This window comes from Mustela erminea, chromosome 9 (assembly GCF_009829155.1).
Source record: "Mustela erminea isolate mMusErm1 chromosome 9, mMusErm1.Pri, whole genome shotgun sequence".
Lineage (NCBI taxonomy): Eukaryota > Metazoa > Chordata > Mammalia > Carnivora > Mustelidae > Mustela > Mustela erminea.
The window spans coordinates 113,768,061-113,783,627 of record NC_045622.1 but is presented as its reverse complement, the minus strand read 5'-3'; the positions used below and the strand labels follow the sequence as shown (position 1 = coordinate 113,783,627).

Sequence of the window (15,567 nt, the reverse complement as noted above, 5' to 3'; positions counted from 1 at the left end):
CCCCGGGATCACGTGCTCCGTGCCTGCTCTCTTGCACGTACCCCCGACCCTTTCCCTGTAAAACCCTCGGGGTCTGTCTTGCCAGCAGAGAGGTAGGATGTTGAGGCCTGAGCCCGCCACCTCCCCTGGTTGCCGGCAACCGAAATAAGTGGCTCCGTCTCTCCCGAACCTTCGTGGCTGGAGTTGTTGGCTTCTCTCGTCATCCGTTACCCGAGCTTGTTCAGCAGCAGCGTTGGCAAACCTGGCCAGGAGCTTTGTCTGGCCCCCGGGGACTCCCCTGGACCGAGCAGGTGGCCACAGCAGCCCGCCATGGCTCTGCCCGTTTGTGGCCTGAGTCAGCAGCTGAGACGGATCAGGGAAGTCATCTCTCGGGACGCTGGTTGTGAGGTGTGTTTCTGAAGACACAGCCATGCCAGCCTTCTTTGGGGTAGGGCTTACACGCTGTTTTTTTTCCATTCCCTGACTTTTAACCCTTCTAGATTCTTTTATTTAAGGTGTTCTCTTTTATTTAATGTAGTTGACTTCTGGGGATTTTTTTTCCTAGTCTGATGATCGTGCTTTTCATTGGAAAATTTAGACTGAAAATTTACATTTAATTTAATCACTGATATATTTTGGGCGTTTTGTTTTTTCTGCCTATTCTATGTTTCTGTTTTTCTCTTCTTTTTTCTTTTGCCGTCTTCTGGGTTTTTATTTTACCATTTTCTCCGCTTTGGTAGTTTTGCATTGTTTTAGTATTATTTTAGTAGTTACTCTACGATTATACATGTGTCTTTGACTTATTAAAGCTTAACATAAGCTTATACTTGAGCCACTCCCTGGACAATCCTAGGACCTTAGAGCATTTTGTCTTTATTTGTGACTAATGATAATTAATAGTAAATAATAAGTAAATAAGTTATTATTAAGTTATGGAGTCAGTATTCATTTAGAATTTTGTTGCTCTTCAGTCTTGACATCTTTCTACTTCCATCGGGGGTTGCTCTTTTTTTTTTTTCCTGCCTGAAGAACACCTTCTACTGTGTTGCTTGACATGAAAGTTTACTGGTGATAAATACCGCAGTTTTTGCTTTTCTGAAAATTTCTTGGTGTGCCCTCTACTTTTGAAGGATATTCATTACTGGGTATAGAATTGTAGGTTGGCAGTCATTTCTGTCAGTACTCTGAAAACGGGACTCTGTCGTCTTCCGGCTTTTCTACTTCCTGTCAGCCTTCCTGTCACGCTCTGAAGGAGGCATGTCTTTGCGGGTGCCGCCAGAGTTCCTCTCTATCTTCAGTCTCACATTCACTGGGCTGCGCCTCGCTGTGCCTCACCCTGACTTACCCTTCTCGAGGCACAAAGTACTTCTAGGATATGTAGCTTGATACCTTTCATCAGTTTGGGGACATTCTCAGCTCTTCTTTCTTCAGATATTTTGGATGCCCCTTCTCTTTTTATTTCTTAAGATTTTATTTGTTATTTGAGAGAGAGTGAATGAGCAAGAGAGAGAACATGAGTTGGGGGCAGAGGGAGAGGGAGAAGCAGACACCCCACTGAGCAGAAAGCCTGACGCAAGCCTCGATCCCAGGACTCTGGGATCATGACCTGAGCTGAAGGCAGATGCTTGACCAACTGAGCCCCCCAGGCACCCCACCCCCTCTCTTTCTGATCTCCTTTAAGAATCCAGCTAAATACATGCTCTACCTTTCCTCTCTCCTCACATGTCTCTTACATTCTTCACTAGACTTTATATCCTTTTGACTCTCCATTTCAGGCTCAGTAATTTCCTTTGACCAGCCTTCTAGTTCACCACCTTTCTTTATCTGCATTGAGTCTGTTGTCAGTCTCCTCCATTGAGTCCTTAAGTTTAATCATGCTATTTTTCTTGTATTGGAATTTCCATTAGTGTTTCCAAATCTCCCACCTAACCAAATTAGTTATTTTTTATCGTTTGACGGGATACTTAATGAAGTATACTAAGTATAGTTATTTTAAAGTCCTTATCTGATAATGGCATTATCTGCATCTCTGTTAGGTTATTTCTCTTTTGTACCATTTTTAACTTAAATTCCATTAATTAAGGTATAAGGTATTATTTCTTTCAGAGCTAAAGGCCTGGCATTCATCAGTCTTATATAATACCCATTGCCCATGATATCACATGCCCTCCTTAATGTCCATCACCCAGTTACCCCTCCAGCAACCCTCCGTTTGCTTCCTATGATTAAGAGTCTCTTATACTTTCTCCCTCTCTGGTTTTGTCTTGTTTTATTTTTTTCCGTTCTTCCCCTGTGATCCTCTGGTTTGCATCTTAAATTCCACATATCAGTGAGATCATGTGATAATTGTCTTTCTCTGGTTGACTTATTTCACTTAACTTACTATCCTCCAGTTCCATCCATGTCACTGCAAATAAAGATTTCACATTTTTTGGGAGGCTGGCTAAGTAATATTCCATTGTGTATATGAACCACATCTCTAGCCATTCATCTGTGGATGGACATCTGGGCTGTTTCCATGGCTCGGTTGTTGTGGACATTGCTGCCATAAACATTGGGGTGCGGGGCCCCTTCAGATCATTCCATTTGTATCTTTGGGGTAAATCCCCCTACGTGCAATTGCTGGGTCCTCAGGTAGCCTTATTTTTAACTTTTTGCAGAACCTCCATATGTTTTCCAGAGTGGCTGCACCAGCTTGCATAAGAGAGTTCCCCTTTCTTTGCATCCTCACCAACATTTGTTGTTTCCTGACTTGTTAATTTTAGCGGTTCTGACTGGTGTGAGGCAGTATCTCACTGTGGTTTGTATTTCCCTGATGCTGAGCAATGCTGAGCATTTTTTCATGAGTCTGTTGGCCATTTGGGTGGCTTCCTTGGAGAAAGGTCTGTTCTTGACTCCTGCCCATTTGTTGATTGGATTATTTGGTCTTCCATGTAGAGTTCGATAAGTTCTTTATAGATGTTTGACAATAGCCCTTTATCTGATAGGGCATTTGCAAATATCTTCTCCCATTCTGCTGGTTACCTTTTGGTTTTGTCAACTGTTTCCTTTGCTGCAAAAAAGCTTTTTATCTTGATGAAGTCCCAATAGTTCATTTTTGGCATTGTTTCCCTTGTCTTTAGAGACATGTCTAGCAAGAAGTTGCTGTGGCCGAGGTCAAAGAGGTTGCTGCCCGTGTTCTCCTCTAGGATTTTAATGGGTTCCTGTCTCACATTTATGGGTTTATTTTTGTGTGTGGTGTAAGAAAATGGTCGTGGTTCATTCTTCTGCATGTGGCTGTCCAATTTCCCAACACCATTTGTTGAAGAGACTATCTTTTTTGCATTGGACATTCTTTCCTGCTTTGTCAAAGATTAGTTGACCATAGAGTTGAAGGTGCATTTTGGGGCTCTCTATTCTGTTCCAGTGATCTATGTGTCTGTTTTTGTGCCAGTACCATACTGTCTTCGTGATTACAGCTTCGTAACAGAGTTTGAAGTCCAGAATTGTGATGCCACCAGCATCACTGTTTTCTTCTTCAACATTCCTTTGGCTATTCAGGGTCTTTTCTGGTTCCATACAGATTTTAGGATTGTTTGTTCCAGGTCTGGGAAAAAAGTAGATGGTGTTTTGACAGGGATTGCATTGACTGTGTAGGGATGGTATTTTAATAGGGATTGCTCTAGGTAGCATAGGCATTTTGACAATGTTTGTTCCTCCAATCCACGAGCTTAGAACATATTTCCATTTCTTTGTGTCTTCCTCCGTTTCTGTCATGAGCATGCTGTAACTTTCTGAGGACAGATCCTTGGCCTCTTTGGTTGGGTTTATTCCTCGGTATCTGATGGTTTGGGCGCTATTGTAAATGCGATCGACTCCTTAAGTTCTCTTTCTTCCGGCTCATTATTGGCGTATAGACACGCAACTGATTTCTGGGCATTGATTTTATATCCTGCCACTTTGCTGAATTCCTGTATGAGTCCTAACAATTTTGGGGTGGAGTCTTTTGGGTTTTCCACCTAGAGTACCATGTCCTCGGCAAAAACTGAGAGTTTGACTTCTTCTTTGCCGATTCGGATGCCTTTCATTTCTTTTGGTTGTCTGCTCGCCGAGGCTAGGACTCGTAGTACTATGCTGAACAGCAGTGGTGATAATGGACAGCCCTGCCGTGATCCTGGGCTTAGGGGGAAGGCTCTCAGCTTTTCCCCATTGAGAATGGTATTTGCTGGGAGCTTTTCATATATGGCTTTGATGATACTGAGGTGTGTTTCTGTTGGGTCATTTCTATCACCTGTTCTTTGTCATCTCACCTTAAGTTTACTGGTATGCCAAAGTACTTTTGATTGAGTATTGCATATTTTCTGTTAATCATAGAGAATCAGATGATTGGATGATGAACTGGATACTGCCTTTTGCTGGGGCAGACCGCTAGACTAGGAGTTCCAGAATTACCAGGTGACTTAACCCTGACAGTGAGTTTGGGTCACTTGAGGCCAAGCTTCCATCATACCAGGGCCAGTTCCCTTTCTGCTTGTTTGATCTGCTGTGTCTCTTCCAGGATGCAGCCAACAGCCTGGAGAACTGACTGGGGCCCATCTTCCTCAGCACAGTTTCTGAAGTTGGTTCTCTTCTCACGTCCGTGGGACTCTGTAGAAAGTTCTGGTCAGCCTCCTGGCTGTCGTCTTCTGAATTAGCAGATTATCTCTTGGGCTGAACTTTCTTCTGGGTCTCACCATCATAGTTCATCACTGTCTTGGTAGCAGTTTAATAGGTGTGTGTATTTTGTCTTAATCCTGTGCTCACTCTAACTCACAGCAGGCCATTGATCTGAGCCTCTGTTCACCATCTCAGGACATGGGGCCACCTTCCTCTTTTCAAGATTAGAAAATGCAACCCGTACTTGGGATTATACTGAAAGTCCTTGGGAGGCCCAGAAATACACATTTCTGAGAAGCAGATGCAACTCACCTTGCCTGTGCCTTCGGGAGTTATTGATTTGATGCGTGACTCAGAGTATCCACCAGGTACCTGGGTTGACGTGGGCCCTTACCCCACCCTCTTGGGAAGGAGACAGAAAGGGGAATACATTTGTTGTTCGGGACACAGGGTTTACTGGAGGCATCATGACACCGATGCATAGGATACATCACACTGATCTATGGTTCCAGCCAAACTCAGATCTGCTCTGAGCTGCCCCTGCCTGAGTGTTCAGGGTACAGGTAAACCACTCCAACTGCAGGTGCAGCATTGCTGTGATGAAGGTCAGGGAGGGGACCTCATCCCACTTAGGATGGGAAAGAGGAAGGGATGGAGGCAGAGCCAAATGTGGCACCCTGTTTGGGGCCTGGTTGGGTCGGATCCTGTGGCACCTTCCACAGGCTTCCCCTTGTTGCCTTCACAGCCTTCTGAGACATAGCTCATCCGCTTGGAGCCGCCCACCATCCCCTCAAATCTCCCTGTTTCCTTGGACCCCTCTCATCAACGGGGAGCATCCTACCTCCCGCCCAGAGCCTGCTTGTTCTCCAGGAGCTCCTCTTCCCTCTAAGAGTGTCTTGACATCTCCCTGAAGGTACCTCCCTGAACCTCCATCAGCCCTCTGGGAGCACCCTGTTCTTCTGGAACCCCACCTCATCTCCCAGGAGCCCCCCACCCCCCACCGGAGTCCTTCCATTCCATGCGAGGCCCTCCCCTTAATGTCCCCCAGGGTCCAGCAAGGGTAGAAATGGGTCAGTCAGGCCTGCAAGTTTGCAGACCCGCTCTCGAGCTTTGGTGCACAACTTGGGTTCTGTCCGAGATCAGGGGCAACCCCTGGAAGTAAAGGTCATGGTGATCTGGCCCAGGGTGTCTAGGGGTATTTTGGAGGTACAGATGAGTGACGGTGTCGAGGGGTTGGCTTTCAGGATGAGAGGAAGGGACACTCCAGGGTGTCCGCTGGAGTAGCTAAGGACATGGCCTCCCGAACAGGAGGGCCAAGCAGAGCCAGCTGGAGCTGGGACAGACTTACTGTAGGGATTCGGGGATGCTCACGAGATGCCCAGGGATTTAGCTACTGGCGAAGTGGAGACAGATCGCAAGCTGGCGCTTATTTACGCCTGTGGGGAGTGGACCCAGAGCTGAGCCCCGGGCACAGCTGGCATTCGCTGTCGGCCAGAGAAGGGAAAGCCCATCACGGGGTCAGGGCCAGTGGCTGGGGGCCCAGGGAGACCAGCAGAGAAGGTCAACTTGGCATGAAGCCAGAGGGGCTCAACAGGCCCCTCCAGGGCACCAGGACAGACCCTAACAATGGGGTCCGCTGTCACCATTCCTAACGGGGCGGCCTTCCGTCTCCCGGATGGAGGAGCGCTACAAAGGGCGAGGGGAGGGGAAGGTGTGTAGCGGCAGGACACAGTCGTCATACACAGAAAAGAGAGGATTTGGAATGAGGTCACCTTCATTTGGGGACAAAAGGGACTTATTGGGGGAACCAGCTCATCTTCCTCTGGGGATGGAGAGCGGCCGTGGGAGGGATGACCTCCGTGGGGCTGACCAGTGGAGACTACACTTCTCGGGGAGCTTGGAAGAGGCCAACGGGCAACTGAGCCTCAGGGTACTGACGTGACCCAGCCCAGGTGACCCCATCTGGGGCGTGTGACTTTCCCTAAACAGGACACAGGCAGGAAAACGTCACTCACGGACTCTCACCCCGATTCCTGAGCCTCAGCGTGCGTTGCCTAGGACCGAGGCTGTTGGGGTGACTGTCTCCTGTCACACCGTGTCCGCCGCCCTCTTTCTTCTTGCCTTGTGGAAGCTGAAAGGACTTGGAGCCACGGGCCGATTCTCAGCCAAGGGCTCTGAACCCCGTTCTCATGATTCCACAACTGGACAGCAGGATTTGGAGTCCCTGGGGGGCTCTGTCAGTGAAACATCTGCCTTCAGCGCAGGTCACGGTCCTGGAGTCCCAGGATGGAACCCTACTTGGGGCTCCCTGCTCCGTGGGGAGTCTGCTTCTCCCTGTGAGCCTTCCCCGCCTTTGCTCGCTCTCTCTGCCAAAGAAAGAAGGAACACTTTTGTGGTTTCCAGCCGGTCAGCATTCGTGTCTGCTGCCGCTCCCTCTGCAGGGTCCGTGAGTGTGTGCAGAAGCCCGGAGGGCCCCCAGAGCCCCTGGCGCCTCTCCAGCCCGCGGTGTGATGGTCACACGCGTGTGCAGACGCTCTGGCTCAGCCCGCCCTGCTTGCCTCTGCGGGAGACGGCCTTTCCTAGGGCTGCTGCCCTGCTCCCGAAGGCCGGAACTCACTGCGCTGCGCTGCTTCCCCCGGACGGCTTCACCTCCTTCTGGGAAATCTCTGGCCCCTTGCGTAGGCTCTCAGGGCCCACCTTCATTCCCCGTCAGCGGCTCGATCCCCAGTCTCGGGTGCCAGGGAGGACACGCCGGGGGCGTCAAGGACTGTCCTTGACTGCTGTCTGCACCTGAGCCCATCCGATTTCTGTTCCCATAGGGTTGGTTTTACAATCAGAAAACAATCAGAACCAGAGCTGCCTGCGGCCTGAAATGGGCCTGCTTCCCTCTGAGGCCTCTCGTTTCCTTCTTGGGGGAGTGAGGCGCTGCCCACTGGTGTGGATTCTTTTTCTCTGTGTCCTCCTGCCTCGGTCTTGCTTAGATTCAGGAGGATCACAGGTTCGACAGCTCCGTGCACGCCTCCGCGCACGTCTCCGCGCCCCCAGGGAAGTGTCGCGGTCTGTCCTGCGCTGCCCACCCCAACCCTGGGAGGTCCTGACTTTACGACTGGAAGTTTGTGTCCCCTATTCTGCCCGGTCCCTCATGACGTCGCCCCTGGGCACCAGGATGGATGTTCTCTGTGTTCAAGAGTCCGTTTGGTTTTCACTCGGTTGGTTTGTTTTGGTTTATTTGTAGCTCCCACAGGCGCTGAACTCACCCAGTGTTTGTTCTTCTCTATGTGACTCCTTTCCCTGGGCTTTATGCCCCCAGGGTCCATCCGTGTGGTCACAGTGACAGGACTTCGTTCCTTTTCCTGACTAGTCGTCTCCGGCAGAGGCCTAGCCCGGTCTTCTTTATCCGCGCGTTGGGGACGGGCCCTCGGGCGACGCAGCAAGTGCAGGGCCGCTCAGATCCTCGCTTCCACACCCAGCAGCGGACTGGCCTGGCCGGGCCACAGGGTAGCTCCGTTGTTTATTTTCCGAGGAGCGACCGGGCCGCCGGGTTCAGCGGTAGATCCGGCGCGCGCTCCCGCCCACAGGGCACAGGGGCCCCTTCCCGGCGTCCTCCCAGGGTGGCAGCTCCTGCGGGCCCCGGGGAAGGGCAGCGGCGGGGGTGCCGAGCCCGCGGCGGGAACGGTGCGGGGGCGGCTGGAGGGCGCGCGGTGCCAGCTCTGGGAGAACCCCCTGCGCTCCGTGAGCCCCCGGGCTCTGGGAGGCGCCCGCGCGGCGGGGCTGGTGCGGCGGTGGGGCTGGAGGGGCTCCCGGTGCGCGGCTCCCCGTGCGCTCCCCTCCGCGCGGTCGCTCCGGCCCTTCCTCATCATCTGCCCAGAACCTCGTCTCCGCGGCGCGCGCGGACACGCCCCTGGGGCCTTCCTGCGCTCGGCGGGCGCCCGGGGCAGGGGGCTGCGGCGACAGGGGGCCGCCAGCACTGACGTTTCTGGGCAGTCAAAGGTCATGTGTAGACTTTCCGCCGTGCCTTGCGGAGGGTTGTGCGTGTGCCTGTGCTGACCGTGCACGTGCTCGGATCGAACCGTGTCCCTGTGTGACCCTCGGGGTCCGCCTTAAGCCGGTGCCTCCAGCTCCCAGCCGTCATCTCCTGGGCCGCTCTCCCTCCGACTCCCTGTCGCCCCTGCGCCACAGGGACACCCCAAGTCCCCAGCCTCCGCCGGCCGCTAACTCGGTCCCTCACCCCAGAGGGTACGTGCGGCAGCGGCACAGCTGGTCAGACCCCTGCGGGAAGCGCCTGCGTCTCCGAGAGCCCAGGGCTCGTGTGCTTGTGCTTTGCCTGGAGCCATGCAGACTCCAGCCCCGTAGCTGGGGTGGCCTCACGCAGGTGTGATGCCGCAGAGCCTGGCACCGTCGGCCACGGTCCCTGGGGTCCCCGACGTCCTGGCTTCCTTCCTTTTCTCTAATTTGCATCCACTGAAGCTCTTTAGGTTTTGACAGAGGCGCAGTGTCCCATGTCCACAAGGACAGTATGATACCAAAGCGTCTCACTGCCCTGAACATCCCTGGCGCCTGCTCAGCCCTGTCCCCCCGCCCCCCTGCTGGGTCTGCTCTTCTCAGATCCCCCCTGCCCCCCTGCGCTTCAGAGTTCATCCCTTTTACCCTTGAATAGCCTTCTGCTGTCCACATGGGTCACCACTTGTTTCCCGCATGGACTGAAAATAGCCTTTGGTGGCTCCAGGTCTCGGCAGTTGGGAATAAGCTGTTCTCCATGTCCATTGTGGGTTTTGGTGGACATAAGTCTTCCGCTGCAGCCGGCAAGTGGCTCAGAGTTTGGCAACGGGGTCCCTCAGGAAGAGGATGTGTCATTCTGGAAGAATCCACCCAACCGAACCCAGAGTGGCTGCAGGAGGTCGCGCCCCCAGTGCCAGTGAGAGTCCCTGTCGCTCCATGATCCCACCAGCGGCAGCCATGCTGATGGACAGCGGTGTGGGGGCAGTGCTGTCCCTCCCCAGGGGCCCAGGGAGCTGGGCTCTGCGTTCTGATGGCTTCCGGGGAGGCGGTGGTTTAGATCACTGCCTTGATGCTGATGCGGACAAACATGAAGGGACGTTTTTGGCTATGTTTAAATTTATTTATTTAAAAATTGTGAGAGGGATGCCTGGGTGGCTCAGTGGGTTAAGCCGCTGCCTTCAGCTCAGGTCATGATCCCAGGGTCCTGGAATCGAGTCCCGCGTCAGGCTCCTTGCTTGGCGGGGAGCCCGCTTCCCTCGTTGTGTCTGCCTGCTGCTCTGCCTGCTTGTGTGTACTCTCTCTCTCTGACAAATAAATGAATAAATAAAATCTTTTAAAAATGGAGAGAAACGTGTCCACAAGGAAACCCCAAATGTCCCAAGACACTACCGCTCAGGGACAACACTTGACAAACTGGCGGTAACCGGGGTGATCTACAGACCATTCCAGGAGCAGGTGGAGAAGCTGTAGGAAACCGGAGGACACCGGCAGGAACACAAAGAAGTCCATCAGCCACGTCCCACGCCCAGGGGCATCCTCACCGGGCGGCTGTAGAAACAGAACTAAAGGCTGTAGAAACAGAACTAAAGCATGCACCATGCTCCCAGCCGCGTCAGCGTAGCCCTCTCTTGACACAGTTGCACGCAGTCATCAGGACTTTTGTGTCCTGGAGAATAGAAGTTCATTGTCCAATGAGTGAAAATGCAGAGAAGCAAGCCAGCAACAACAGCCCGCTCTCTTACAGTGTCAAGGGAGCCCTGTCCATACCCTTCCGCCTAGACCAGCTGTGGTCCGCTAGAACTAACACGTAAGCCCCATGAGGGTTGTGCCCCTGTCAGACAGTGCAGTGTAGACATTTGCCTGGGGTGTGTGCGTGTGCACATGCGCCCACAAGGGTCAGCGTGGGAACTCTGCTGTTTTCTCCTGAGTGAGGGAAGATAGACATTGCAGGCGGGTACAGAGGTTGTGATCTGGAGATGAGACGGTGCAGTCCCCCGCCACAGTCATGGAAGCCACAGTGGAGGCTATGTGGGCTCAGGGGCTGGGGCCCCGACCTGAAGTCTGTGTCCGCCAAGCCCAGCGCCGGGCCTGCAGTACTCAACAGCTCCCCTCCGGCCACGGGCCAGGAGGCTCCGGGTCAGAGCTGGTGCACTCGCCAGTGTACCCGGCCCCCAGCAGACCCCAGGCTGCAGCTCCAGGAGTCGGGGGACACATGGACACACCCCCAAGTTCATCTGATCCTGGAAACACAGTAACACTATATTCCCCACAGCCTTTCGGTCCACACGTGTGGTGGGATGCGGGGCTTTTCTGAAATGGCTCAGCTGTTGCCTGGGCCTGAGTGATGACACCAGGGTTCTGCTGTCAGAGGCAGAAGCGCTAGGGAAATGGAAAGACAATGTCTGCTGGGACCGGACACTCCTGTAACCAAAACACATCTTTTAAGATAATGAGAATAATACACGTTCTAGAATAAACTTTCAGGAAACACACACATAGAAGGAGAGTAAGTCACCGGCAGTGCTGTGGCTCGGCGGAACAGTCCTAAGATTTTGGTATTTCCGTACACATACGGAATGCGGACATATCCACGTGTCTTATTATTGAGTCTTTTGTACATAGACACAATGGTTTCCAAATCACAAGCACCCAGGACTGACCCCTGCCTTGGAAAACCTGATGGGAGCCCTTGGAACACCTAATCCAATCCCGGTCTTACCGTGAAGGCAACCGCCAGCCAGACTTCAGTGTCCATTAACCTCACACGGGTCTTCAGTCACTAGGTTTGCATCCCGATGAAAGCAGAATCCTGTTCTGCAGGCTGTGAACCATGGAGAAACGGTACACTGTGTATGTCGCTTTTTCTCAGCACATTGAGAAACGGCTAGCAAGACAGAAAGAAAAAAAGAAAGGAGACATCATGTGGCAATATTAGGAAAGAAAGGAAATCATTCCAGTGCGGGACACGTGGAAGGCGGAAGGAGCCACAGACTCGACACGCGTAAGTCGGACCACGCCAATGACACGGGACAATTCTTCAAAGCCACACACTTGCGATCACCCTCGAGAGGCAAGAGAAACTAGAACAGTCCTTACCGCGCACGTGTGTGTGCGTGTGTGTGTGTGTCTCCACATCTTCTCAGTGGGTGAAGCCTCTACCTTCACCTCAGGTCATGATCCCGGGGTCCTGGGATCGAGCCCCGCATCGGGCTCCCTGCTCAGCGGGAAGCCTGCTTCCCCCTCTCTCTCTGCCTGCCTCTCTGCCTGCTTGTGATCTTTGTCTGACAAACGAAGAAATAAAATCTTAAATCTTCACTCAATAAAATCTTAAATTTTATTTAAGATTTAAATCTTTATTTTTCAAATAAAATCTTAAATATTCACCCAATTCTCACAGGCATCGACCATGTGGCCCACCAAATGAAATCAATTCTGACTGTACCTGCTTGAGGAGAGCTCCATGAAGGACCCCGGCCTCTGAGGCAGCCCCCGCTGAGACCACAGTCCGGCTGTGTCCCGCGCTGCTGCCGACCCGCTGACAATCGGGGGTCCCCACAACCCCCTCCTCCGGGTCCATTCATTTGCGCGAGCGGCTCACAGCACGGGGAGACCCGCTGACCGAGTCGATGACGGGCTTCGTCCGCAGGATGCTCGAGGAACGGAGTGAACCGCCAGACCCAGAGATGCAGGGGGAGGTCGGCAAGGGTCCCTGGTCCCTTGTGCCTCACGGAGCTTGGGGCGCAGGGGCCCGGCGTGTGGTTCACCGACCGGGAGGCCCTCTGAGCACCCCTCCTCTCGAGTTCTCCGGAGACTCCGACCCTCTAATCACAGTCGGTCTGCCCGGCAGCCAGCCCCCACCCTTAGGGCCTTCCCAAGGTCCCCTCATGGACATGACCCAGATGTGGTGGGGAGGGGCTGGTTTCGCGGAACAGGACACCCACTTCACCTTCGTGGCTGTGAGGGGAGTTCGGGAACTGAGGACAGAGACCGACCATGCTAACAAAAGACGTGCCCTTTGCTCTTAGGAATTCCGAGGGTTTTGTGAGCTGAGTCAGGAACCTGGATGAAGACCAAAATACATATTTACTGTAAAGCACAATTCAGAGCCCTATAACAATTTTTAAAAAATTGAACCTGTAGTTACCCCTACTGAAAAATCTCCAGGCGCAGATGATTTCAATGGCAAATTCTACCAGACATTTAAAGAAGAAAGTAAACCAACTATACACAGTCTATTCCAGAAAAATAGAACAGGAGGGACTATATCCCAACTTCTGAGTACAGCATTACCCTGGTACCCTCACCTAAGAAAACAAACAGAAAGAAAAAGGGAAGCATGCAGAGGGAGGAGGGACAGAGAGCAAGAGAAGGAAGGAAAGACGGCGGGAGGGACGGGCGGAAGGCGCAGAAGGAGGGAGGAAGAGAATACAGGGCAAACTACAGACCGACACCCGACGAGCCAGATGACAGTCTTCTCTCAGAATACAGTGAATTCAAGTGCTGTAATATATAAAAAGAATAATGCATCACAACCAAGTGGCATTTATCCTGAAAATGCAAGGTTGGTTCATCAGTTTAAAATGTATCATTATAAAATGCATCATGTTAATGATCTAAAGAAAAAAGATCACACATCCTATCAGTTGATATAGAAAGCATTTGACACCCCCAACGCCAATTCATGATAAAAAAAAAAAAAAACTTTCAGCAAAATGGGAATAGAGGGGCACTTTGTCAACTAGTAAGGGGCATCTACAGAAATACAGAGCAGGTGACATCATATGTGATGGTGAAGCACTGGAAGTATCCTCTGAAACCAGGAATAAGACAGAGAAGTCTACTCTTATGGGTCTCATTCAACATCTACCAGGAATCCTAGCCAGTCTAATGAAACATTAACAAATGTACCCACATGAAAAACAAAGAAAAAAAAAACTGTTTGTAGTCACAGATGACATGATTGGGAAATCCCAAAGAATCTATGAGAAGAACCTATATAACTAATACATATGTTTGGTGAGGTCTTGGGATGCAAGATTGCAGCAGAAAAACTGTATTTAGAAAAAAGAAATTTTAAAAACATTATCTACAATGCTCCAAAATAGATCAAATACTTGGGTATACATCTTCAAAAAACATGGACTGGATCTCTATGTTGAAAACTACAGCATTTTGAGGGAAGACACGTTAAAAGACTTAAATGAATGGGGAGACATACCATGTTCAGGGATTGAGAGATTTGACATAGTAAAGACGTCAGTTCTCTTTTTTTTTTTTTTTTTTTAAAGACACATTTATTCAGCGTCATGATCAGACTATTACATTTAGCAATCAACAGCACGGGTGCAAAAAAAAAAATCTACATTAAAACCCTTTGTTGGAATGCTTTACACTTTCCACAGAACAGAAACTAAAATAACCTGTTATACAATTAGTCACAAATACAGTCCTCGAGTTTTTTTGCCCATACACATGAGTATTGTCTAAAACATGTCTTCTTTGTAGCAGCTAGGCCCTGCCACCACTGTGCTTGGCTGAGTTCACAAATCTGTTGTAACCTGTAGCTTCCCTGTCACTTCTCTGGCTCTCCTCTCCTGCTAAGCTTTGTTTCCTGGCAGTAATTAAAACCTTCTGCCACTGTCATAGCTGCTGCTGCTGCTGGAACCACGATAGCCACCTTGGTTTTGTGGTTTGGCGAAGTATCGGCCTCCACCACCATAAGGGCCAGAGCTTCTGCCTCCAAAATTGCCTCCTTTCATGGGTCCAAAATTTGAGGATTGATTGCTGTAATTGCCAAAATCATTATCGCTTCCACCACCTCCAAAGTTGCTTCCATCATTACCAAATCCGTTATAGCCATCCCCACTGCCACCATATCCACCACCACCTCGACGGCCACCAAAGCCACCTCGACCACTGAAGTTTCCTCCGCAACCAAAGTTGTCATTCCCACCAAAACCACCTCCACGACCACCACCAAAGCTTCCAGAACCACTTCGACCTCTTTGGCTGGATGAAGCAGTAGCCATCTCTTGCTTGGAGAGCGCTTTCCTTACTTCACAGTTGTGGCCATTCACAGTATGGTATTTTTGAATGACAATCTTGTCTACAGAATCATGGTCATCAAATGTTACAAAAGCAAAACCCCTCTTTTCGCCACTGCCTCGGTCAGTCATGATCTCAATCACTTCGATTTTCCCATACTGTTCGAAGTAATCTCTTAGATGATGTTCTTCAGTGTCTTCTTTAATGCCACCAACAAAATTCTTTTTCACAGTTAAGTGGGCACCAGGTCTTTGAGAATCTTCTCTTGAGACAGCCCTCTTTGGTTCCACAACTCTTCCATCCCCCTTGTGTGGCCTTGCATTCATGGCTGCATCCACCTCCTCCACAGTGGCATAGGTGACAAACCCAAAGCCTCTGGAGCGCTTGGTGTTCGGATCTCTCATTACCACACAGTCCGTAAGTGTTCCCCATTGCTCAAAATGGCTCCTCAGACTCTCATCGGTTGTTTCAAAGCTCAGACCTCCGATGAAGAGCTTCCGCAGCTGTTCAGGCTCTTTGGGAGACTCTGACTTAGACATGACGGCGGTGGGAGGGGAGACTTTAACGATGCTTACTCGGCGGCGCGACATCAGTTCTCTTTACAGGATACATGAATTAACTGAGTCCCAACCAAAATACAGCAAGACTTCTTATAGATATGAATAAGCTGATTCTCAAACTTACAAAGACAGGAAAGCTAAAACAGCTTAAAGAATTTTGAGAAAGAGGGATGCCTGGGTGACTCAGCTGGTTAAGCAACTGCCTTTGGCTCAGGTCATGATCTCAGGGTCCCGGGATTGAGTCCCACATTGGGCTCTCTGCTGAGCAGGGAGCCTGCTTCCTCTCCTCTCTCTCTCTGCCTGCCTCTCTGCCTACTTGTGATCACTCTGTCAAATAAATAAAATCTTA

At 50.9% G+C, this 15,567-nt stretch overlaps 1 protein-coding gene across 1 annotated transcript; it reads right to left on the bottom strand.

Annotated features, from left to right (window-relative positions):
• Positions 1-14,218: 14,218 nt before the first annotated feature.
• Positions 14,219-15,239, bottom strand: LOC116598469 (heterogeneous nuclear ribonucleoprotein A1-like). The gene has a single exon (XM_032357296.1). It carries the CDS (start codon positions 15,195-15,197, stop codon positions 14,235-14,237), a length of 963 nt encoding a protein of 320 aa, XP_032213187.1. The 5' UTR covers positions 15,198-15,239; the 3' UTR covers positions 14,219-14,234.
• Positions 15,240-15,567: the final 328 nt, after the last annotated feature.